The 22,274-nt window shown below is 63.6% G+C and overlaps 4 protein-coding genes across 4 annotated transcripts; 3 read left to right on the top strand and 1 right to left on the bottom strand.

Annotated features, from left to right (window-relative positions):
* Positions 1-961: 961 nt before the first annotated feature.
* TJP3 (tight junction protein 3) lies at positions 962-7,740 on the top strand (the record flags this gene model as incomplete). The annotated part of the gene is made up of 19 exons (XM_079546614.1): positions 962-1,228; positions 1,306-1,430; positions 1,546-1,648; positions 1,886-2,351; positions 2,627-2,730; positions 3,280-3,442; positions 3,532-3,622; positions 3,823-3,887; positions 4,048-4,126; positions 4,262-4,418; positions 4,758-4,866; positions 5,298-5,517; positions 5,832-6,028; positions 6,113-6,208; positions 6,491-6,561; positions 6,651-6,962; positions 7,060-7,284; positions 7,497-7,537; positions 7,641-7,740. The coding sequence occupies exons 1-19, from the start codon at positions 1,181-1,183 to the stop codon at positions 7,738-7,740; spliced, it is 2,772 nt and encodes a 923-aa protein (XP_079402740.1). The 5' UTR covers positions 962-1,180.
* Positions 7,741-9,077: 1,337 nt separating this feature from the next.
* On the bottom strand, positions 9,078-13,454 carry APBA3 (amyloid beta precursor protein binding family A member 3; the record flags this gene model as incomplete). The annotated part of the gene is made up of 10 exons (XM_079546812.1): positions 9,078-9,149; positions 9,287-9,427; positions 9,800-9,919; positions 10,138-10,350; positions 10,515-10,694; positions 11,000-11,158; positions 11,416-11,502; positions 11,605-11,750; positions 12,200-12,239; positions 12,540-13,454. 10 exons carry the CDS (start codon positions 13,452-13,454, stop codon positions 9,078-9,080), a joined length of 2,073 nt encoding a protein of 690 aa, XP_079402938.1.
* A 532-nt stretch (positions 13,455-13,986) lies between these two features.
* On the top strand, positions 13,987-15,052 carry MRPL54 (mitochondrial ribosomal protein L54; the record flags this gene model as incomplete). The annotated part of the gene is made up of 3 exons (XM_079546934.1): positions 13,987-14,062; positions 14,484-14,640; positions 14,801-15,052. The coding sequence occupies 3 exons, from the start codon at positions 13,987-13,989 to the stop codon at positions 14,931-14,933; spliced, it is 366 nt and encodes a 121-aa protein (XP_079403060.1). The 3' UTR covers positions 14,934-15,052.
* Positions 15,053-15,710: 658 nt separating this feature from the next.
* LOC306955435 (mucosa-associated lymphoid tissue lymphoma translocation protein 1-like) lies at positions 15,711-20,471 on the top strand (the record flags this gene model as incomplete). The annotated part of the gene is given in 18 exon segments (XM_079546730.1): positions 15,711-15,847; positions 15,956-16,122; positions 16,812-16,942; positions 17,018-17,156; positions 17,159-17,171; positions 17,391-17,475; positions 17,477-17,569; positions 17,698-17,794; positions 17,904-17,951; positions 18,021-18,056; positions 18,164-18,367; positions 18,492-18,669; positions 18,791-18,865; positions 19,216-19,343; positions 19,416-19,562; positions 19,758-19,915; positions 19,999-20,133; positions 20,223-20,471. Coding segments are annotated over 18 exon segments (2,220 nt in total).
* Between the last annotated feature and the right edge of the window lie 1,803 nt (positions 20,472-22,274).

The following is a 22,274-nucleotide window of genomic DNA, read 5'->3' as shown; positions in this document are numbered from 1 at the left end:
CTGCACCACGCTGTGCCGTGCCAACAGGGAGCGCAGATCCCCTGTCACCTGCGGTGCCCGCCCAGCCCCACGTGGGCACGCCCCGAGGCGGCGGGGTGCGGCGGAGGCGGGCTGTGCCAAGCCGTGACCGTGCGTGCCGTGCCGAGCCGAGCCGAGCCGTGCCGAGCCGTGCCGTGCTGCGGGTGCCGAGCCGAGCCGTGGGTGCAGCGGCCACCTGCCGAGGGCCCCGTGCCGCAGCATGGCCGTGCGGTTCCAGGTGCGCTGCTCGCCCGGGTGGGAATGGGAGATCCTGGGAGGGCTGCGGGGAGGTCACCGAGGTGGGCTCGGGGCCGGGGGGCAGAGGCGGCCCTGGCCTGCGCGGTTGCTGGCTGCGGGGAGCAGGCGGGAGCCGGGCGGCGGTGGCACCGCACGGAGTTGCCGGCTGTCCGTTCCCTGCCGCGCTGCACGACGGCGTTACAATCTCACCGCGATTTCCTTGGCTGTGGTTGATCCATCACGGCGTCGCCCGGCCCTCCCGGTTTGTTTTTCCGTGCCCAGATGACCCTTGAGATAGAGGCTGTAAAACAGCTGCGGGAGCCACCGCCCCACGGCAGCTTCCGCGGTCTCTCCAGCTTTGTTTGCAGGATTTTCCCCTCCTGGTGCACAGATTCTGTGCCTCTCCAGGGTGCTGGGAGCTGCTGGAGGGGATCCCGATCCCACACCCTGTGCAGGGCTGTGCTTCAGCCTGCACGTGCATCCCAGTGAGGTTTCTGTCCTAAGTGGAAACTGTTGGCTTTGGGGAAAACCAAAGGGCGAAGCCAGGTGCAGTGGTCAGCAGAGCCACCAGCTCTGTGGTCACACCAGGGCCTGAGCTGAGCAGCTGGGAGGGCGTGGGAGCACCGTCAGAGGCAGCACTGGGGGCTGCTGGCTGCTGGGGCAGGGAGGGCAGTGGGGACACGGCGATGGCAGCTGGCAGGTGCCCCATCCGCAGCACCCTCGTATCCCCAGCGCCTGCGGCTCGGCTGATGCTGAAAGCCCTTGCTTCGACTCTGCCTTGCAGCCCAAAGCAGGACAGAGGAAGGGGCTGGTGGCTGCACAAAAGAGCTGAAGCCGATCTGTGCCCCCAGCCCCTGGGCTGCAGCCGAGGCACCGCTCAGCCTCAGCACTCACCCTCCCTCACTTGCGTTGGCAGGTGGCTGCCATGGAGGAGATGCTGATCTGGGAGCAGCACACGGTGACGCTGAGCAAGGTGAGCGTGGCTGAGGTGGCCGTGGGATGGCGGTGTTGGGGACGGGCTGTGAGCTCCTCTCTGCCCCTCCCTTCTAGGACCCTCATCGGGGCTTCGGTTTTGCCGTTTCGGGTGGCCGGGACCATCCCAACAAGGTGACTGGGGACACGGCGGTCATTGTCTCAGATGTGGTGTCCAGGGGACCGGCGTTTGGCCAGCTTCAGTGAGTTCACGGGGATGTGGGGGTGCAGTGGGGTCGTCGCTGCCGGCAGGGACCGGAAGGGCAGCAAATTGCTGCTACAACCCCATGCAGAGCCACGGCTGCCTTTCCCTCACAGGAGGAGGGATCAAATCGTGATGGTGAACGGCCTTTCCATGGAGAATGTCTCATCCTCCTTCGCCATCCAGACAATTAAGTCCTGCGGCAAGATCGCCAACATTGTGAGTGTGCCCTGCAGTGGGACGGCTCTGTGCTCGTCCCTGTCCTGTCCCTGTGTCCCTGTGTCCCTGTGTCCCTGTGTCCCTGTGTCCCTGTGTCTGTTTGCAGGGTGCACGGTGGCTCTGGGCAAAGCTCCTGTTGCTGCACATTTCTCTGCCACCTCAGAGTACCCATGGTTCCTATTCTGGGCTGGGAAATCGCCTCATCTGCATCCCTTCTTTCTTTCTTTCCACTTGCAGACACTGAAAAGACAAAAGAAAATCCACCTCCCCGCGAGCAAAAGCAGCCCCGCATCTCCCGCTGTGACCCGGCGCTACGACTCAGACGAGGACTACGACCCTCGTGGTGGGGATCCGGCCCTGCGCAGCACCAGCCAGCACCGCTCCCGAGATGACCTGGACCACAACCAGGGCTACGACGGGGACTCGTCCAGCGACAGGAGCTCTGGTCATCACCAGGACGACCGCCGCCACTGCAAGTCGTCCCGCAGCCGGAGGCGAAGCCAGGACAGCAGCCACTGGAGGCGGAGCCCCGACAGCGGCTCGGAGCACAGGGGTTACAGCCGGCACCGCTCCGCCAACGGCCTCGGCCCCGAAGGGGGCACCAACGGGCTGGCACTGGTGTCGGGGTTCAAACGGCTGCCGCGCCAGGATGTGCCGACGAAACCCATCACATCAGTGCTGGTGAAGAAGAAGGAGGATGAAGGTAGGGCCTGCCCGCTCCCTGCGTGCCTGGGTTTTGTCTGGTCGGTGGCTGCGTGTCCCCAGAGTGAGGCTCTGGCATGCAGCACTGGGGCAGCGTGTGCTGTGCTGCAGGCACTGAGCCTGCTGGCCTCAACGCAGGGTGTCACAGCTCAGCTCTGGGGCTTGCTGATGGCCTGATGGGAGCTGGAGTGTGCTTGTGGGGTGGTGGCAAGGGGGAACTTTGAGGGAGTCCCGCTTCTGCCCAGCCCCAGCACTGCCGCAGGTTCTCTGATGCAGAGTACGGCCTGAAGCTGGGCAGCCAGCTCTTCATCAAACACATAGTGGAGAGTGGGCTGGCGGCGAGGCGCAGCTCATTGCAGGAGGGAGACCTCATCCTGAAGGTATGGAGCAACAAGGGTTGCACAGCACTTGGGGGGACTCAGTATCTCTCTTTTGGTTGGCTTTTTGCTGGCTTGTGTCACTGCAGGGGACAAGCTGAGGGTGTGTTAGGTTGGCTGTGGGGGACTGCAGCTGGACTGGAGGCAGCTCTGCCTGGGGCACATATCCTGCCTTGCTCCCTGGCCACCCCTTGGCACTGCACACGGGTTCTTGGGCTCTTGGGGACCAGCTCCACTTGGTGCCAGGGGCAGCAGCTTGTCACCTCCACCCTCCCATCCCCGTGGCACCAGTCCTGTGCTGTGTGTGGGTGTCCCTGCTGGGGGAGCAGCCGACGAGCAGTTTGGTGCATGGCGAGGTGTTTGGGGCATGACAGGTGAAACGGTGCTCGAGGTGTCTGGGGAGGATAAAACTGAAGAACGGAGGCTGGTTTGCAGGCGCGGGGAAGGGACCTGGGAATGCTGCGGTGGGAGCAGCTCTGTGTGATCAGGGTTTTCCTGGGGTGCCTTTCCCAGGAGCGAGCACCCTGAGGCCTTCCCGCTCTGCCCCTCCAGATCAACGGGGTGGCCAGCAAGGACATGTCCCTGGCTGACACCCAGCGGCTCATTGAGCAGACGGAGGGGATCCTGACCCTGCTCGTCCTCCGGGACCACCGGCAGTTCCTGATCAACATCCCCAACATGGAAGACTACCAGAGCGACAGCTCCCGGATGGACGGTGAGGGGACAGAGGGGCAGTACTGGGGTCCCACTGCGCAGCGTGGGGACTGGATGGGCACCGATGCCTCTCGCTTTCTGTCACTGCAGATATCTCCGACATCGACTCTGACCTGTCCCACCCACCATCCCCTAAGACCTCCCCACAACTTCCAGCTGCTGCCAGGATGAATTCGCCAGGGTAAGCCATGCTGTGTCCCCATTCCCGTGTCCCCATGAGCCCTCCTTTTTTCCTCCATGCTCTCTGCCTGTCTGGACGGCCTCCTCTATGCTGGAGCCAGCTCACTGGAGGTGGCTCTGCATTTTGGCCCCCATCTTGCCCGTGCTGATCAAACCCTCATCTCCTCGCCCTCCTTAAATCCTGCCCTGACTCTGTTCCAGAGAGAGGAGACGATCAAGCAGGAGTGCTGCAACCAACACAAACATGGACGATACCCTGGGCCGTGGTGAGTGACTCAGATCGGCCTGGGGGGAGCTGAGGGCTCTGAGCAGGCTCCAGGCTCCTCCGTATCCCCACTCCCATCCCACCAGCTCTCCCTGTGTCTCTGTGGTCTGGGGAAGCACACAGACACCAGCACTTCCTGAACCAGCTCTCCTTCCCTGCAGACATGCTGGAAGCTGTGGAACAGGATGGCCACCACAGCCCCCGCAGCAGACCCAGTGCCCAAGCTGCCCCCAGGGACGGGTGAGTCTCTGCAAGAAGTGGTGGGAAGGGCTGAGCAGACAGGGATCTGCCCCAAGGCAGCTCCAGGGCTGGGGGTTCAGCACTGGTGACCACCAGCACGTCGCCACCATGCTGACTGCAGCCTCCACTGGGCAGGTACAGTCCTGACTCCAGAGTTGTGCAGTTTGTGAAGGCCAGGAGCGTGGGGCTGCAGCTGGCTGGTGGGAACAACGTGGGCATCTTCGTGTCGAGTGTGCAGGAGGGGAGCCCAGCCGACAGCCAGGACATCGAGGAAGGGGACCAGATCCTGCAGGTACCTGGGAGTAGGAGTGGCACCGAATGCTTTAGTGCCTGGTTTGTCCCTGTCCCTTCTGTGCCCAATACCCCTCATGCTGTTTGGATTTCTCCCACTGGGCATCATTTTGAGGCAGTGTTGGTAGGGGATGGTCCTGTCCCCAGCACTGTGCTAACACCCAGCAGGGTCCAGGCGCCAGAGGAGCCGTCCCCAGGATCACCCAGGGGTTGTGGCAGGCATTTGGGTAGCAGGGGCCAGTTCCCCCTGCTACCCCCAGGGCCCCCTGCCCTGAGTTCACCTTGGAAGCCGTGCCCTCCATCCCACTGGTGGGACACATCTGAGTGCTTTCCCACGCAGGTGAACAGCACCAGTTTCCAGAACCTGACCCGTGAGGAGGCAGTGCAGTGCCTCATGAAGATCCCGCCGGGTGAGGACGTCACTTTGTGGATCCAGAGCAAGCAGGACAGTGAGTGATGGCTGGTGACTTCCTGGGCTCATGTCTCTCCATCTCTTCTGAGTGAGCATCGGACTGCTCAGCTCCCCACAACTCTTTCTGCCCCACAATGCGGTCCTTCTTCCCCACGCCATCCTCCTCTCCCCCTGAGAGGTGATGGGAGAGCACTGGATGACCCTGGAGAACCATCTGTGCAGTGGCATCCTGGAGCAGGGGGGTTTCTGGCTCTGTGGATCGGCTTGAAATGGCCACTGTGTGCTGTGGGGCCGAGTCCCGCTGTCCCCAGTGTGCCCAAGAGCACCACGTGTAGACAAGGTGTCCCCAGAGCCTCCTTGGCACCGAGGGCTGCTGTGGTAGATCGCACCCAGCCCAGCACATTCCTCCACTCCCAATTCCTCCTCTACCTGCTCTTCCCTCATGCTCACTCTCACCCCGGGCTCCAGTTTACAGGAAGATGATCTCCTCCAACATGCGCGATTCCTTCTACATCCGGACGCATTTTGACTATGAGAAGGACACGCCGTCGGGGCTCAGCTTTGCCCGTGGGGACGTCTTCCATGTGCTGGACACCATGTACCGCGGCAGGCTGGGGAACTGGCTGGCTGTGCGCATGGGCAGGGACCTGCAGGAGCAGGAAAAGGGCATCATCCCCAACCAGAGCAGGTAGGGAAAGAGCCAGGAATGGCCCCGCTGGGGGCAGAAGCAGGGGATGGCTCCCTAGTGATACAGGGTGTGGGTGCTGGGCCCAGTAAGAGCTGGGCCAGGGCTGAAGGGTGGTGGTGGGAAGCGTGAGCTGGTGAAACGCCTTCCTGGTGCCTGGGGTGGGGTTGTTGAAGCTGTGGTTGACGGAGGTCCCGGAGGGGCTTTCCAGCCTGAATCGGTCCTGTCACCAAGTGGGGACCTTGACTCCTGCCCAACTCCTTGGATGGAAGGAGCAAATCCAGAGGCTGCAGATCCTGAGCCCTTTCCCTTCCCAGGGCCGAGCAGTTTGCCAGCCTGGAGTCTGTGCTGAAAGCCACGCCTGGCACCAACCCGTTGGGGGCACGGGCTGAGTTTTGGAAGCTGCGGGGCCTGCGGGGAGCCAAGAAAATGTTGCGGAAGAGCCGTGAGGACCTGTCTGCTCTCACAAAGCAGGGCCACTACCCCCCATATGAGAGGGTGGTTCTGAAGGAAGGTGGGTTGCCTGACCCACCCAGGGTCCTCAGCCCTGGGGCTGCCCAGCCCAGCCCCCCTGAGCTGCTCTGTCTTCTCCCCACAGCCAGTTTCAAGCGGCCGGTGGTGATCCTGGGCCCCATCACAGACATTGCCATGCAAAAACTGAGCATGGAACAGCCCGAGCTCTTTGAGATTGCACGTAAGTCCCCTCCACAGTGGGGGTGAATTTTGCTTAGCAGCTGAACGTTGGTGTAGGTGGCTTTGGGAGCTTTTTACTCTGTCCTGATCCTTCCTTGTGACCACTCCGTGACACCCCAGCACCCTCTTGGACTCAGGCACCCCCTCCCCACGCACCGTGAGGCAAGCCAGGTCCCAGACAGCCCCCATGGAGGCACACGGCCCTGGGGCCTGACATGGCCAGACCCACAGGGATGGCACAACTGCCCCAGCCCCTCTCAAACCCTGTTGTCTTGTCCTGCAGCGAGTGTGCCACGAGATGGGGCGTCGTCTAAGGTCATCAAGCTGGATTCGGTGCGGCAGATTGCTGAAAAGGTAAGAGCTTGCAAGACTTTCCCCGTGTGCTGGCAGCCAGGTGGGTGACCCTGTCCCCAGCAGGGCTGAGCGCTGGTGCCCTGCCCCAGGACAAGCACGCACTGCTGGACATCACGCCCTCGGCGGTGGAGCGCCTCAACTACGTGCAGTACTACCCTGTGGTGGTGTTCTGCGAGCCCGAGAGCCGGCAGGGCATCAAGGCCATGCGCCAGTGGCTGGCACCTGACTCCAGGAAGAGCTCCCGGCGCCTCTACTCCCAGGCCAGCAAGATGAAGAAATACTGCAGCCACCTCTTCACGGCTACCATCACCCTCAGCGGCAGCGGAAACTCCTGGTATGAGGAGATCAAGAGCATCATCAGGAAGCAGCAGAGCCAGCCCATCTGGACGGCAGCAGAGCACGTATGGGGCAAAGGCTGAGCCCTGCAGGGGCCGCACAGGGCTGCGTCCGCTCTCTTGGTGCCCAGAGACCCGGGGTCTTCATTGTCCCCATCCGCAGGTGGACGCGGCGCTGGAGGACAGCCTGGAGCTGCTGAACCCTCCCAGCAGGGCGGCCTCGGGCTACCTGACCTGCGACAGCCACGCCAACAGCGACTACGATGACACGGATGGTGAGGGGGGCGCCTACACCGACGGCGAGGCGGAGGATGCCTACGGCCATCCTGCACTGTCCCGCTCCTCTGAGCCGGCACAGACGTACCCCAGTCACGATGTGAGTGAGCAGGTGGGTCCCCCGCAGCAGCACGAGGGGCACAGAACCCGGCCACAGGGGGCGATTCCTATCCCCTGTGGCCCTGGCAGAAGGGCTGTCACCTCTAATGTCTGCAGTTCCGGTGTTGGTGCCTTGCCCACCTTGCCCTAGGGGAACGCAGCCCAGTCTCCAGCTGGGGCACAATTCTTGCCTGCCCCCTCTCACATCTACCTGTTTGTTCACAGGTGACGGAGCATCAGGGACAGTGGGCGCAGGAACACCTCAGGTACGCTGCGTGCCGGGGCCAGCTCTGCGCAGCCTCACCCTGCGTGGCAGCGACTGCCCCCATTGATCAGTCCCAGACGTCACTGCAGCATTTCCTCCTGCAGGGATTACGAGCACGAGGCCGTGAGGAAGAGATTCACACAAGCCAGGGATGACTCAGATGAGGACGAAGGCTACGAGTGGGGCCCGGCTACAGATGTGTAGTGAGATCGATGTCTGCGCACGACTCCTGAGCATCACTGCACATCTCTGCCCCGCAGGGCCCCTCAGTCCTGCTGCAGCTCCATGCCACCAGGGCTGGGTGACAGCCCTGGCAGTGCCACGCAACACCCCCCAGCTGTGCGGGCTGTGCCTGCGCCACCAAGTGCCTCCTTCCCCTGCTTCATCCACTGCCTCAGGATGAAATAAAGGGGACGTTTTGAGTAGGATGGGCTGCTGCTGTGTGTGCTGTGTGACAGCATGCAGGGCAGAGGTGCAGCAGGGCAGCCTTGCTGGGATCCACACCCTTCCATGGCCAGGGCCCTCAGCCTTCTGCTTGTAAGCACCAGCGCAGGACCCTCCTGAGGGCAGCAGCCTCGGGCTGATGTCTGGCACTGCAGTGGGCTCAGGGCTGCATCCTTTGAGCTGAGCGTCCTCATCTGCAGCCCAGCAGGGTGAGATGCAGCCTTCAGCATTGCCCCAAACTTTTATTTTTTACATCAACCAACCACACAGGCAAAGTTGTGACAGGCCACCTTGGGCAAAGGGTCCCAGCTGTCCCCTTGTGAACAACGCATCCCCACAGAGCCCTCAGCTGCAGGCAGGGCTGTGGGGTTCACATCCCCAAGCTGTGTGAGACGTGGCAACGCTGTGTTCCCTTTGGTTGCACAAAGGAACAGCCCTGAGGGGTACCACTGTGCACGCAGAACGGTTCAAGGCAGTGCTGAGGAAGCAGAGGTAGTTTCCCAGCTCAGTGCAACAGGGCCAACAAGGTGTTGTTTGCAGCCCAGCAGGCCCCTGGCAAAGCTGGGGAGGAGAAGCGGGTGCTCAGGGTGCTGCTGCCCTTAAGGCTGAGTCTGGGGGCTGCTGGCTCTCCCTTGGGGTGCCAGTGTACACCCACACCTCAGGGTGCAGGGGCAGAGCTGCTCAGGACTGCCTGGGATGAGCCCCTGGAGCACAGTTCCAGCCCCACCTGGGAAAAGGCACCTTTGGTGAGTGTGAAAGCACGATCTGTAGTGATGGAAAAGGGGGTGGCCTTTCATGCAGGGTCCCCTCTCCCCTGCCAGCACCAGGCCAAGGCGAGGGACCTTAAGGAGCAGAGGGCAGCACTGCGCAGGCACTGAGGCAGAGAGGGGTGAATGGATGTGGAGAAGGGTCGCTGCGGGCCCTAACGCTGCTCAAGCTGAGCATCGGCCCACAGCCTCCTGTCGCGTCCCGAGTCCAACTGAAAGTGAGCAGGATGAGGCCCTGCGGGGGCCAGAGGGCTCTGGTGGCAGCGCAGGGGCAGCAGGCAGAGCGGTGGCCCCCAGGGGCGTGCAGTGACAGCTGGGCCCAGGCAGCACTCAGAGGAAGACGGGCTGCTCCTGCCCCGTCAGCAAGCGGTACGTGGAGGCTGGCATGGTCTTGATGTGGACCTGCACAGAGACGCTCAGATCAGCTGGGAGATGGCAGCTCCAGGCTGGAGGCTCAGGGCGAGGACCCCGAGCCCGGCCTGCGCCGTCCGCAGCCACGGGAGCACGGGGCCAGGCGCCCACCCTGCTGCTCTGCTCACCTCGCTGACCGCCTGCGTGAGGATCTGGATGATCTTCTCGTGAGGTGTGGCCACCACGCTCTGCCCGTTGATCTCGATGATGCGGTGCCCCACGCGGATGCCGCCCTTCTCAGCGATGCCCCCGCGCATCAGGCTGCAGATCTGGGGAGCAAGGAATGCTGGTGAGCCGTGCTCACGCCCCACGGCCATGTACAACCACCGCCCTGAGCCCTGCTTCTCCAGCAAGGACTGCGACAAATGTCACCAAGGACACGCCAAGGGAGCCAGGAGGAAACCACCACCCCCAAAGCAAACAGTTGACGAGCACCAAGGAGACAAACCCAAACAACAGCACTGTGGGAGAGCAACGAGGAACCTTCCACCGTGGCACAGAGCCCTGTGAAACCTCAGAAACTATCAGTGCTGAAGGCCCGTCTGCACAGGCACAGCCAGGGCTGCAAGTCCCTCTGCCAGGCAGGTGGAAGAAACCCTGGGCAGCCCTGGCCTGGCTCTGCTCCCACCCACAGCACTCACCACACCGTTCTCCACGCAGAAGCCCAGCTGGTACTTGGAGTCGGGGCGCCGGATGACAGCTGTGGTGACGGGGGAGCAGTGCACTATGTTCAGCATCACCTCTGTCTGGTGCTTCAGCTCCTGGAAAGCGAGGGGGGATGTGTCAGACTCAGGAGAGTCACTTGGAGGGGTTGAGAGAGGACAGAGCTGTGTTGCTCAAGGGAAGGCTGAGGATCAGCACAGGACAGGTACAGGCCCTCCTGCCCCTCTGCCCCACTGTCACTGACACCCCAGACACCACCAAGCTGTTTCCCATCTCTGCCAGAGCAGGGAGCCCCCCAGGCCCAGCCCCAGCTCACCCTGATGATGCTCTGGCAGGTGGTGAGGGGCAGCCCCACCAGGCTCGTCCCATTGATGGACATGAGGCGGTCCCCGATGCTCAGCTCACCCGACCTCTCTGCAGGGCCCCCGTGCATCAGGTTGGCGATGACAACGGTGGGCAGGATGGAGCCCCAGCCCGACTCCACGATGGCGATGCCCAGAATCTCCCCCTTCTGCTTCCGGATGCAAACCTGAGGAGGGGGGACCGGGACAGGGAGCTGGGGTGTGTGCCACATCCCCTGCACAGGGGTACTGGGCTCAGAGCGAGCTGGGATAGGGCCTAGGTTGGTAGGGAGCATCTCAGCCTCTCAGTGGGGACCCCACGCTGTCCCCACCCCTCCAAAGCAGCTCTTACATCCTTGCAGTTCTCCTGCCGGGAGAAGTGGGTCAGCTCTGCATTGTGCTGCTCCTGGTCCTCAAGGGCACGGCTGTACTGGCGAGGGCTCAGCTCACTTGGGTCGATGCTGTTGGCCTCCAGGAAGCGCTGGTAGGCCACACCAAATGCCTGCCCGATGGCCTGAGCGATGATCTGGGCCTGGGGACGGACGGGGGACATTTGTGCTCAGGGCCACGGCCTGACCGCCAAACTGGTCCCAGCAGCTCAGTCCCAGGTCAAACAGGTCCCAGCACAGACGGCCTGGGAGCTGCAGGGCACCCTGCCCCTTCCTGCCCCTTCCCAGTACCACACCCCTCCTTTTCTCACTGGGCCACTCTACACAGCAGAGCTGCCCGGGCTCCCACTCTTTGCGCCCCAGCACAGCGATGCCAAGCTGTCCTGCAGCAGGATGGGTCCAGGAGCCCCCAGCAGCCCGCCCTCCCTCAGGGCTCGCTCCCACTCACATCAGCCGAGTGGAAGACGTGGCAGATCATCTTGTAGAGCCGCTTCTCCTCCGCCGCCTCTGCCCTCCGAGGCAGCTTGCGGCGCGCCATGAGCACCACGAGGGAGCCGATGTCGGCGATGTAGGAGATGGTCTGCAGGGAGTGATCCATCATGGCCTCCTGGCAAGGGAACACAGCACAGACCTTCAGCCCTCCCCTCCATGCAGCCGGGCGCTGCTGCACACCAGGAGGATGCAGGCTCACTGGCTCAGATCCCGCTCTGCCAGAGTGGCATCGCTCTGAGTGACAGCTCCTCCCAGCTGCTGCCCCTGGCCATCCCTGGGCACGACCCTCCATCATGGCAGGCAGAGAAGATCCCACAGCCCACAGGAAGGTCCCAGCAGCCCCAGGGCCACGCAGGCACAATCCCTGCTCACCTGTGTGTCAGCTGTCAGCACCTTGATCCTCTGCGTGGAAACAAACAGATCCACCTCTGTCATGGGTTGGGATTCTCCCTCTGGTGCCTGCAGAGCAAAGCAGCTCAATGAAGTCGCTGCTGGGTCCCTGCCCTGCAACAAAATGCTGCCCAGCACCCGCAGGAGGTCAGGACGTGCCCCTCCCTGCACCTTGATTCTGTCCACAGCCTCCTGTGCCTGTGCCATGCGGACGCTGGTAGGAGGGTTCCTCTCTGAAACCAGCTGTGTGGAGCCCAGGTACTTTGCCCCAAAAATCACACCGTCCAGCAGATCCTCTGGGTCACAGGGGCCTGGAACTGAGAGACTGGGAGGGCTAAAGCAGGGGCTGGTTTTCTCCTGCCACCTGTTAGCTGTGCTCCTGTATGTGAGGAAGTGGCTCAGCGCTCGAGAGATGTGCTCCTGGCATAACAGAAGAACCAATGCTGACCCTTGGGCTGCAGCCCCCTTCCCCTGGAGAGCCCCCTTGGGCTATCTCCCCTTCCTCTAGAGAGCCCTCCTTTTTCTCTTTCCAAACCTGGGCACCCCACAGGATTCCTGAAGCTTCTTCATGCCCAGCTGTGCACAAACTGTGAGCAAACCAGCCACCCCAAGTCTGCAGCCACGTTTCCCAATAAGTGGCAGCAATGCCTCTGCCCTGGGAGACTCTTCTGGGTGCAGAGCTGGACTCCCCCAGGCACCCCAATGCTCAGGTCAGAGCAGGCAGCGGTGGGTTAATACTCCCAGTTCAAGCAGAGAAACAACTCACCTTCTTTGAAGGCCAGGCAGGAGGAGGGGGATTCCTTGTTCTGCAAAGCAACAAAAGGGCGAAGCGCTGGCTGGGAGCCTGGGGAGCACCAGAGGAGCAAGGGCACAGGGTGCCAGGGCTGCGGGGCTGTTTAGACCCACTGGCTTCCCCCCACAGTCAGACAGGCACAACCCTCCCCTCACAGTCAGGACAGCACGGCCCAGAGCAAGTAAGGGTGCTCTCCCCTAGTGCCACAATGTCCCACAAGACCCAGGGAAACGCTGCCCCTCACTCCCCCCTGCCCAAAAAATCCCCCAAGGAAGGAGAGCGAAGGGGACCACAGCCATGCGCCTGCACTCACAGTCACACTGCTTTGTGGCAGCCGCTCCTTCTCTGGGGTCACAGCAGGAGACAATTCTGCCCAGGCTGGCTCTGGCGAGCTGTCTCGACTGCCCTCGCAGGTGGGTTTGTCCTCACTCAGCCCATCTCCACAAATCCAGCCTCCAGAAGGTCTTTCCTCCAAACCACCCGGCCCATCAGCAGCAGTGCGTTCCTCAGGCGTCTGCAGCATCTCCAGCTTGGTCCCGGTCAGGACTTCAGAGCGGGTCAGGGGTGTCTCAGTGTCGGCCTCAGGCACCCCCCCCTCGTAGCACAGGAGGTTCAGCAGGTCCTCCCGGTCGGCCTCAGCAAAGAGCAAGCCGTGGCAGGGCCGCGAGCGGGCCGAGTGCTGCGCACAGCAGGGATGCACAGCCAGGCCCCTGCCTGTGGCCACGTGCAGCGGGCAGGGCTGGCACTCACCCCGGCACTCTGCATAGCCCCGCTTGCCTGCCACAGGGGCCGTGTTGGGGGCGTCGCACAGACTGGGGCTGAGTGTCTCCAGCTGGGCCAGCAGACCCTGCATCTCCGAGGGCTCCTCCTCAGGCGCCTCGTCCAGCTCCATGGTGCCACTGCTGGGGGTGCGGGGGGGTCCCGTATCCCGGGAGGTACTCCCAGCTCTCGGCCTCCAGTCCGTGGGGCCCCGTGGTCCAGTGGTCACCACCTCCTCTTCCATCTCTCTTCCTGAGTTCCTGCAAAGCCCGCTTTGTTCATCCCCGCCGTTAAGATTCATGGCTGAAGCAGGCCCCGATCCAGGCTCCGGACTTCTCTGCTGATCCACAGCGGTGCTGCTGAAGGTGGGCCCCTCCAGCTGCCCCTCGGCTGCAGTGGGTCGGGAGGCATCGCGCTGCCCTTCTTCTGTGTCCATGGCTGGCAGATCGGGGGCCGGCTGGAAATCCATGGCGCTCTCCATAGGGAACAGGCAGGTCGGGGGGAGATGGGGAAGGAGCACGGGGGAGGGCAGGCATAGGGGAGGGAAAGGGGGGGGGAACGAGAGGCCAGAAAGCGGGCGGTGGGGGGTCAAGGTGGGAGCAGAGAGGGGTCAGGAAGGGGGCACAGGGGGTGCGCACAGCCGTGCTCGCGGGGCGGGCCGCAAAGGGTCACGAAGGGGCCGCAGGGCAGCTTGGGGGGGCCTGAAGAAGGGCCGCAGAGGAACACACGGGGTTCCAGGGCCGGGGTTCCCGTCGTCCCTCCGGCCTCCAGCCGCCACTCGCTGCCTGGAGGCGCCGCGGTCCGGCCGGGCCCGAGCGGAACGGAACGGGTCAGGATGGGACTTACGGAGCGGGCCGACCCCGCGGCGACTTCCGGGCGCCACCACCCCCCCACTTCCGGGCGCTGCCGCGTCCACTTCCGGACCCGCCCAGCAGCCACTTCCGGGCGCGGCCGCCGCGCATGCGCGCTCCGCAGTTGTCCCGGCGCGTCCCGCCGCCGCCATGGCCGCCCGGCTGCTGCTGAGGGCGGTGAGCGCCGTGCGGCCCGGCCCGGCCCGCGGCTACGCCAAGAAACCGGGTGAGGCCGGGATGGGCCTGGAGCCCGGGCCCCGATCCCAGTCCCGTTCCTGTGTCCCGACTGGGCCCTGCCCCGTGTCCCGTTCCCATCTCCCAGCCGGGTCCCGTTACAGAGCCCCATCCCCGCGTCTCGTTCCTGGGTCCTGTTCCCGGATCCCGATCCCGTGTTGTAGTTGGGTCCTTTTCCCACGGCCTGTGCCCACATCCCATCCCGTGCCCCATTCCCGTGTCCCAGTTGGGTCCCATTCCCATGTCATGTACCCATGTTCTATTCCCCTATCCAATTCTGTGCCCCAGTTGGGTCCTTTTCCCCCACCCCATTCCATTGTCCCATTCCCACCTCCTATTTCTGTCCCAAAGCTCCTGGCCCCATGCCCCCCAGCTGCCCACACCCTCTCACATCACCGTGTCCCCTCCCCCAGGTGTGAAGGCAAAGGGGAAAAGCACTCCGAAGGAGCAGCTGAAGGGGCCGGAGGTGTGCACAGACCCCGTCAAGTTGGCCAACTATGCCGTGGGGGTCAATTACCTGAAGGACAGCCCTGAGGTGGCCCTGAAGCCCGACTCTGAGTACCCTGAGTGGTATGTGGGGCTCACCCAGAGTGCTGCGTCCCGGCTGGGGGTCCTGAGGGTGGGGGAGATGCGGCCTTCAAAGCTCCCCTCCAACTGTAGCAGCTCTGTGATCCCAGGAGCTGCTCTTCGCCTCCCCCACCGCAGCCTCGCCTGCTCTGTTTGCCCCCAGGCTGTTCCAGATCCACCTGGGTCCCCCCAAGAAGCTGGAGGAGATGGACCCCGAATCCCTTGAGTACTGGAGGCGCCTGCGGAAGTACAACTCGTGGCAGCGCAACAAGCTGAAGAAGAGCAGGAAGCTGTGAGGGGCTGTGATGAGGCAGCAGGTGTTGGTGTTGGTGTTGGCGTGGCCGACTCTGGGGCAGCTCCCACTGCCAGTCCCATCTTCTCACTACAGACTGACAATAAATCTCAGCTGAGGCCTCTCACAGGAACTGTGGCATAACCAGGAGCCCTGTGTGCTCAGTGTGCTCATCCCCTCCTGCACAGCGCTGGGGGAGGATTGAGGCTGTCATTTCTCGGGGCTCTTTCCACAGTGGGAATTCTGTTTATTGCTGGCAGCAGGACCCGTGGCAGCCCAACAGGTCCCATTCCTTCTGCCAGCGTGCTGCTGTGGTGGGGATGGGTGGGAGGGCAGCGGCTTTGGGGTGAGAGTGACCCAACTGAGGTCACCGTGTCCCCGAGGGTGGGCAGAAGGGGTCCCAATCCCCTCCCCGTGTGCCCTCGGCCTGGCTTAGCCCAGCGCTGGCCCTACTGCACTGTGTGGTGGATGAGGGGGGCTGCTGCTGCCCCAGGGCGGGGCTCTGCTGGTTCCCTGAGGGCCGCGTCGCTCTGCAGGGCAGGAAGTGGCAGAGGAAAGCAGAAGTGCTGCAGCGTGGGGCCGCTTTTGTTCCTAACCCCCATTTCCTCTGCGCGGGGCTCAGGGTGTGCTGAGCTGGGTGCTGGCGGCTCCGGGCACACTCAGTACCTGGAGGTGAGTTCTCTGCACCTTTTGGACTCCATCCCCTCCTCTCCCGCTTGTGCTGCCATCTCCTGCTGGCACCCTGTCCCCTCGCAGCCAGAGGCAGCAGCCGTGGGGCAGGATGGGGGACTGGAGCTTGTCCATCAGCTCGCTGGGAGAGGAGGTGGTGGCCCAGCTCTGTGAGCTCCTGGACACAGCCAGCCGGGGCTGGCGCAAGCTGGCTGAGGTGGCCGGGGCAGAGAAACGCTTCAAGTGCAGGTAGGGATGGGGGGACAGTGGGATGGACCCCGTGCCTCCCAGCGCTCCCCCCCCCACGTCCCTGTTGTGGCCACATCTGCCCTGTTGTGGCCCCACTGTCCCTCACAGTGAGGAGGAGCTGGAGATGTGCTCGCTGAAGGTGCTGGAGCCCCTCGGCAGCCCCACACAGAGCCTCCTGCAGCTCCTGGCTGAGCGTGAGTGCAGCCTCCGGTACCTGTGGGGCTGCCTGCACAGGATGGGGCACACGCAGGCCTGCCAGCTCCTCAACAGTGCTGGTAGGGATGGTGTCACCTGGGGGCCGAGGGGGTCAGCAGGGGGAAGGCGGGGAGGTGAGGGGGTCATCCTGCTGGTGGAGTGGCAGTGGGGAGGTGAGATGGGCTGCGATGGGTGCAGCAGGGTGGGTGGGATGGGATTGGATTGGATGAATGCAGCATGGTGGAATGGGATGAGAAGGGTGCAATTGGGTGGGTGGGACGGGATGGAATAGGTTGGAATTGGAGGGGTGGGATGGAATGAGATGGGATGGATGAAGTAGGGTGGGTGGGATCGGTTTGCAAGGGAAAGGATGGGATGGATGCAGTAGGGTAGATGAGATGGGATGGGATGGAATAGGATGGGATCGAATGGATGGGACGGGAAGGGATGGGAGATGGGTGCAGTAGAGTGGGTTAGAAGGGAAGTGAGTGTTGGTGTGGGATGGGAAGAAGGTCGGTGAGGTGTGGACAGGCTGGGCTGGGACGGGGCAGAGTGTGGTGGGACAAAGTGTGATGGTCTGGGATGCAATGGGATGGGCTGAAGTGGAACAGCACAGGATGGGATGGGGCCAACAGGGACAGAATGCAGTGATACAGGCTGGGATGCCATAGGGTGACACTGAATGGGACAAGTGGGATGGGATGGATGGAATGGGGCAGGCTGGGGTGTAGTGGGACAGAGCTCTCAGCCAGCCCGGGCTCTTCTACAGTCCACGACATGATTCGCATCACGGTGCAGCCGGAGTCGCAGGTGGTGGCAGAGGGGACGCGGGTGTCCCTGACCTGCTGGGCCACCGGCCCACCGGGGCTCACCTACCAGTGGTTCTGTGGTAAGCAGGAGGTGAGACCCACATCCCCTCCCTGGCACCTGCACTGGTGGGTGTGAGCGTCCTGAGCCCTGCCCCCGATGCTGTAGGTGCCTGGAGCCACAGCCCCAGAGCTGATGGTCGACACGGCTGCGCCTCCAGGACTGCCCCAGTGGTACATCTGCCGTGTGAGCTGTGGGGCTGCCTTTGCCTTCTCCAGGTGGGCTCACATCCAAGTGGAGAGGAGCCACAGCCCCGAATCAGGTGGGCTCTGGGGTCTGCGTTTGTGGGGCACTGCTCACCCGTGGGGCCGGGAATGGCTCCTGTAGGACGCTGCTCACACATGGGGTATGAGTTGCTCCTGTAGGGCATCACTGACCCCTGGGGCTGGGAACGGCTCCTGCAGGGCATTGTGGAGCTGAGGCCAGCTGGGAGCACCCCTGCCACGGCCGGGTGCCAATCTGCCGCCCTTCCCATCCACAGCCAGCGGTTACTGCCCCAGCATGGCGGGGCTGCAGATCCTGCAGCAGCCACAGCCGTGCCGCCTGGCCGAGGGGGACCCTCTGGTGCTGGAGTGCAGAGCCCTGGGGAACCCACCGCCGCAGTACCAGTGGTTCAAGAACCGGCGCCCTGTGGAGGGTGCACGAGGACCCCGGCTCCAGGTGCTGTAGAGCCCTTGTCTGGCACTGCGTGGCACGGCATGGCATGGGGCAGCAGGACATGGGGCAGCAGGGCATGGGGTGGCACAGCATGGGGTGGCACGGTAGTCCCAGCTCTCCATCCCCTGCAGGTGCAGCTGGTGACGACAGCTGAGCGGGGCATGTACTCCTGTCGTGTGTTCAACCTCTTCCACGAGCTGTGGAGCCAGGAGGTGGATGTGGAGATCGGTGAGGGTGACCTCTGCATCTCCTGCTCCCCACCCTACAGCACCCTGGGTGCTGCGAAGCCCCGCAGCCCCATAACTGCTCCCTCCTGACCCCACTTTGTGCTGCCCAGGCCCGTGGCTCTTTGCCTCCGGAGCCCCCTGGCAGGAAGGGGATGGAGGTAGGTGCAGGTGGTGGCACTGTCCCATCGCTGTGCTCGGGGCCGTTGCCACCATCTCTCTCTTTGCAGACTCCCCAGAGCCCGGCAGCCCTGACCAGCTGTATGGTGAGATCCCATCCGGGAGGGGCAGGGGACCCTGCAGGGGCTGCAATGCAATGTGGGGCGCTGGGGACAGCGTGAGAGTCCCTCTGTGTCCCCCTCTGTCCCTGCAGCCACCGACAAAGTGGCACTGCTGGTGGGCAACATGCACTACCTGCACCACAAAGACCTGCAGGCGCCCATGGTGGATGTGCACGCGCTCAGCGCGCTGTTGCGGCAGCTCGACTTCAAGGTGGTGTCACTGCTGGACCTGCGCCGGGATGAGATGCAGATGGCAGTCGATGAGTTCCTGCTGCTCCTCGACAAAGGGGTCTACGGTGGGGCAGCTCCTGGGGGGCTGCGGGGCTCCCAAGGGTGGGCTTTGGGGCGGCGGGGCGGAGCTGTGGGGTTTGGGGACGCGCGAGTTGGGGTGAGACGTGCCACCATCCCCTCTCCCACCAGGATTGCTGTACTATGCTGGACACGGCTACGAGAACTTTGGCACCAGCTTCATGGTGCCCATCGACGCGCCCGGCTCCTACACCTCTGCCCACTGCCTGTGTGTGCAGCACGTGCTGCAGCGCATGCAGCGGCGCCGCACCGGCCTCAACATCTTCCTGCTCGACATGTGCCGCAAGAGGTGACCCCACGTCCCACCTACGGGGGCATGGAGTGAGGGGTCCCCACGCCCCCCCACCTGTGGCTTTTTTGGGTGGCACCCCCACGGGGCCCCACAGCTCTCAGCAGCCCTTCTCTTGCAGGAACCTCAATGATGACGTCCTCCCGCAGGTCGGGGCGCTGGAGGTGACGGCCAACATCGTCTTTGGCTACGCCACGTGGGTCCCCTCTCGTGCACCCTCCTTGCTGTGGGGTCAGGAGGACACAACCCCCTGGGCCGGGGCAGGAATGGGGTCGGGTTCTGATATTTCAGCCCTATTGGCATTTTTCCCTGATGTGTGGATATGCTGTGACTCCATGGCACCGCTCCGGGCTCCCGGGGATGCCGTCCTTTATGGGGTTGGAGATGCTCGTGGCTGCACCAACCTCCAGGCAACACCCAAGGGCCCAGAGCACCGAAGCTCACCTGGATTGCAGGGATTTGGGTTGAGGACGCCCCACCCCAGTGGGATTCCTACTGCACGGGTGAGGCTCCCAGCACCTTAACCCACCCTCCCCATCCCCACAGATGCGCGGACGCCGAAGCCTATGAGCTGAGCCAGGGCGAACTCTCCAACGGTGTCTTTGTCACCTTCCTCAAGCGCTGGCTGCTGGAGGACGAGAAGATCACGGTGCTGCTGGACAAGGTGGCCGAGGGTAAGTGCTGCGCAGCGGGGCTTGGAGGGGCCAAAATCCCCCGCTGAGCCCACGCTGTGCCCGGCCCTGCAGACATGGGCACGCTGGAGCTGACGCGGGGCCGCCAGGCGCTGGAGCTGCGCAGTAACCTGTCGGAGAGGCGGGCGCTGACCGACCCCATCCGCTCCTTGGGACGGGCTGAGACCTCTGCCAGGAACCTGCAGTGGGCCAAGGCTCACGGTGTGTGCCACTGCTGCGTCCCCCAGCGGGTGGGGGGCACGGAGGGGGCAGCTCCGAGGCACGGGACGGCGGCACGCGGCGTCTCCAATGCACCCCGGCTTCGCGCTGGGGCCGCCTCAGGTGTCACCCCCAGTGTCAGCCCAAGTGCTGGCAGGGACCAAAGTGGTGTCACCGAATTGCTTGCTGTCCCTGCAGTCCTCCCAGAGAGTCGCCACCTCCGCTTCGACTGCGGTGTCACCGTGCAGCTGGGCTTTGCTGCTGAGTTCTCCAACATCATGATCATCTACACCCGCATCCTGGCCGCCCCTGGGGACATCACTGAGTGCGTGGCCAAGCTCACCGACCTCCCCGAGGTGGGGTGGCACCCCTGGAGGGGCAGCACTTGGGGTGGGGGGTTCCCAAGCTGCCTTCCCCTAACCTGAAATCCCCATGGCAGGAGCTGGACGTGGACCTGAAGTACACCAACCGGGAGAGCCCCGAGGAGCTGGGCAGCCCCTTGGTGCCCACCTGGAGCCTCACCTGTCCGTCCTGCTGCCTCTACAGCCGCCTCTGTGGGCTGCAGAGATTGCGAGTAAGAGCTCTGCCACACCGGGTGCACGGGGGGGGGGGGAAGGGGGGTCATGTGAAGCCCCCCTGTGCCCACATTGCCGTGCCCTGCAGCAGGAGCTGACCTTCACCGTGTGCCTGCAGTTCCGCTACCGTGGCGTGGCCGACTTTGTGGAGGAGCGGCGGGCTGTGAGTGTGGGGCGGCCGCTCATTGCCAAGCTCAATCTGAGCCCCCGGGACCCCGGCACGCCACCCACCTCGGGGGGGTCCGGCAGCCCCCTGTCCGCATCGCCCCCCGGCAGCTGGGGGAACAGCCCTGAGGAGAACCTGAGCACCGAGGTGCATGGATTGCATGGGGTGTAAGGGGGCACGTCTGTGTACGGGGCACTGGCACCCCATATAGAGAGCAGTGTCACCCTATGTGCAGGGCACTGCCATCCCATTATAGGCAGGGCTGTGCCACCCCATATGCAGAGCAACGTCACCCCACATACAGGGCCATGCCACCCCACGCACAGAGCGGTGCCTCCCCATACACAAAGCTGGGTCACCCCATATGCAGCGCAGGGCCACCCCATACACAAAGCTGTGTCACCCTATTCCCAGTACACAGCCACCCCATATTCAGGACAGTGCCAGTTCCGTGTCCCTTAGCAGGGCAATGAACCCCATATACGGGGAGGTTCCACCCCGTATACAGAGCAATGCCAGTCTCATGTATCCTCACAGGGCAGCGCCACCCCATATGGACACCACGGCCCCCCATGTGCCCCGGCAGCTGTGGGGTGGGCAGGGGGCAGGGCCGGGTGCTGCAGCTCAGCAAGGCGTCGCACCGGGGCGGGATTGGGCTCATTCAGGCCTAGGAGAAATAGAGAGAAATAAGCAGATTAGGGGGCAAATCCCACTGGGGGGGGGATGGGAGGGGAGGAGTAGAGAGCTCCCGCAAGGCCGTGGGGTGAAGATTTTGGGGGACGGTTGAAATGTGGGGTGGGGAGGAGGAAGAACGCCTTTCTGCTCCGATGACGGGAGCCGGGGGCCCTCGCTGCTGTGCGCCAACGCCGTGGGGCGGCGGTCGGGGCCCCTCGACCCAATTAGGGTGGGCTATGGGGCAGCCCCCTCCCCACCGCCCGCCCTTTGTTGGCCGAGGGCCGCCCGGGCGTCGCGGCGGGGTCGGCGCCAACCTCTGCCATTATGTCATGCGAAAGGCGCAGCCCCCATTCAGCGCGTCCCGTCCCCCGGATCAAACCCCATTACTTCCACAGCCGTTGCTTCATTATCTCCCGCGCCGAGCACGCCTCTGCCCGTGGCCCATTAGCTGGGCTGGGGGGCCGGGGGAGCATCGATTATGCGTTTAATGGGTTGTTAAAGGTTTAATTATCGCTAACGAAGCAGATGAGCAGCAGCAGCCGGGGGACGGGGACGAGGAGCCGGGTCCCCACGGGGTCAGCGCGCGGCCCGGACGGTGTCAGCAGGAGACCCCGATGCCACCGCAGCCACGGGTGCAGCTCTGCCCCGTGTTTGGCCCCAACCGACCCCATCTGCCCCGAAACGTTCCACGTTTGGAACCCTGAAGCCCCCTCGTGTGCCATCGTCCCCTTGCCGCCCCAACGTTGCCGACCGCACGCCGTCCCCGGCGCCATCGAGGGGCATCTCAGCACCGCCGCCCTTCCGTCCGCGCTCCTATCGGGACACCGCTGGCCCCATTGGGGCTGAGCCCCCCCCCTTCTGCCCAGCAATTACGGCAGCTTTGTGCCACTGGCACCGCTGGAGAGCAATTAGGGCTGGAGTGACGGCGGAGCAGATTCCCCCTGACAAGCAGGCGGGATGCGGGCTGGGATTCGGTCACCCATGTGTGGGGACGGCAGCGTTTCCCCGCAGATGCAGGCTGTGGGTGATGCTGAAGTGGGTTTCCCCATCGCCGAGCGGAGCACCGCATCCCGCTCTTCTCCTTACCCACCGCACGCCCATCTCCCACAGCGCACCCAACGCGGCTGAAAAAACAACAGCCCCTGGTTGTTCCCTACGAAACTAGAGCGTTTCTGTTTGTGCATAAAAAAAGGAAAAAGAAAAAAAAAAAAAAAAAGAAATTCTTGATGGTGGTAATAATAATAAAGGGGTGCGGGGATTTCCCCAGGTCCTGCGGGCCGCGCCAGGGCGGCTGCTGGG

Source organism: Tetrao urogallus (genome assembly GCF_951394365.1).
Source record: "Tetrao urogallus genome assembly, chromosome: 25".
Taxonomy (NCBI): domain Eukaryota; kingdom Metazoa; phylum Chordata; class Aves; order Galliformes; family Phasianidae; genus Tetrao; species Tetrao urogallus.
The sequence above is the reverse complement of the archived record's forward strand: the minus strand, read 5'-3'. Positions and strand labels throughout refer to the sequence as shown.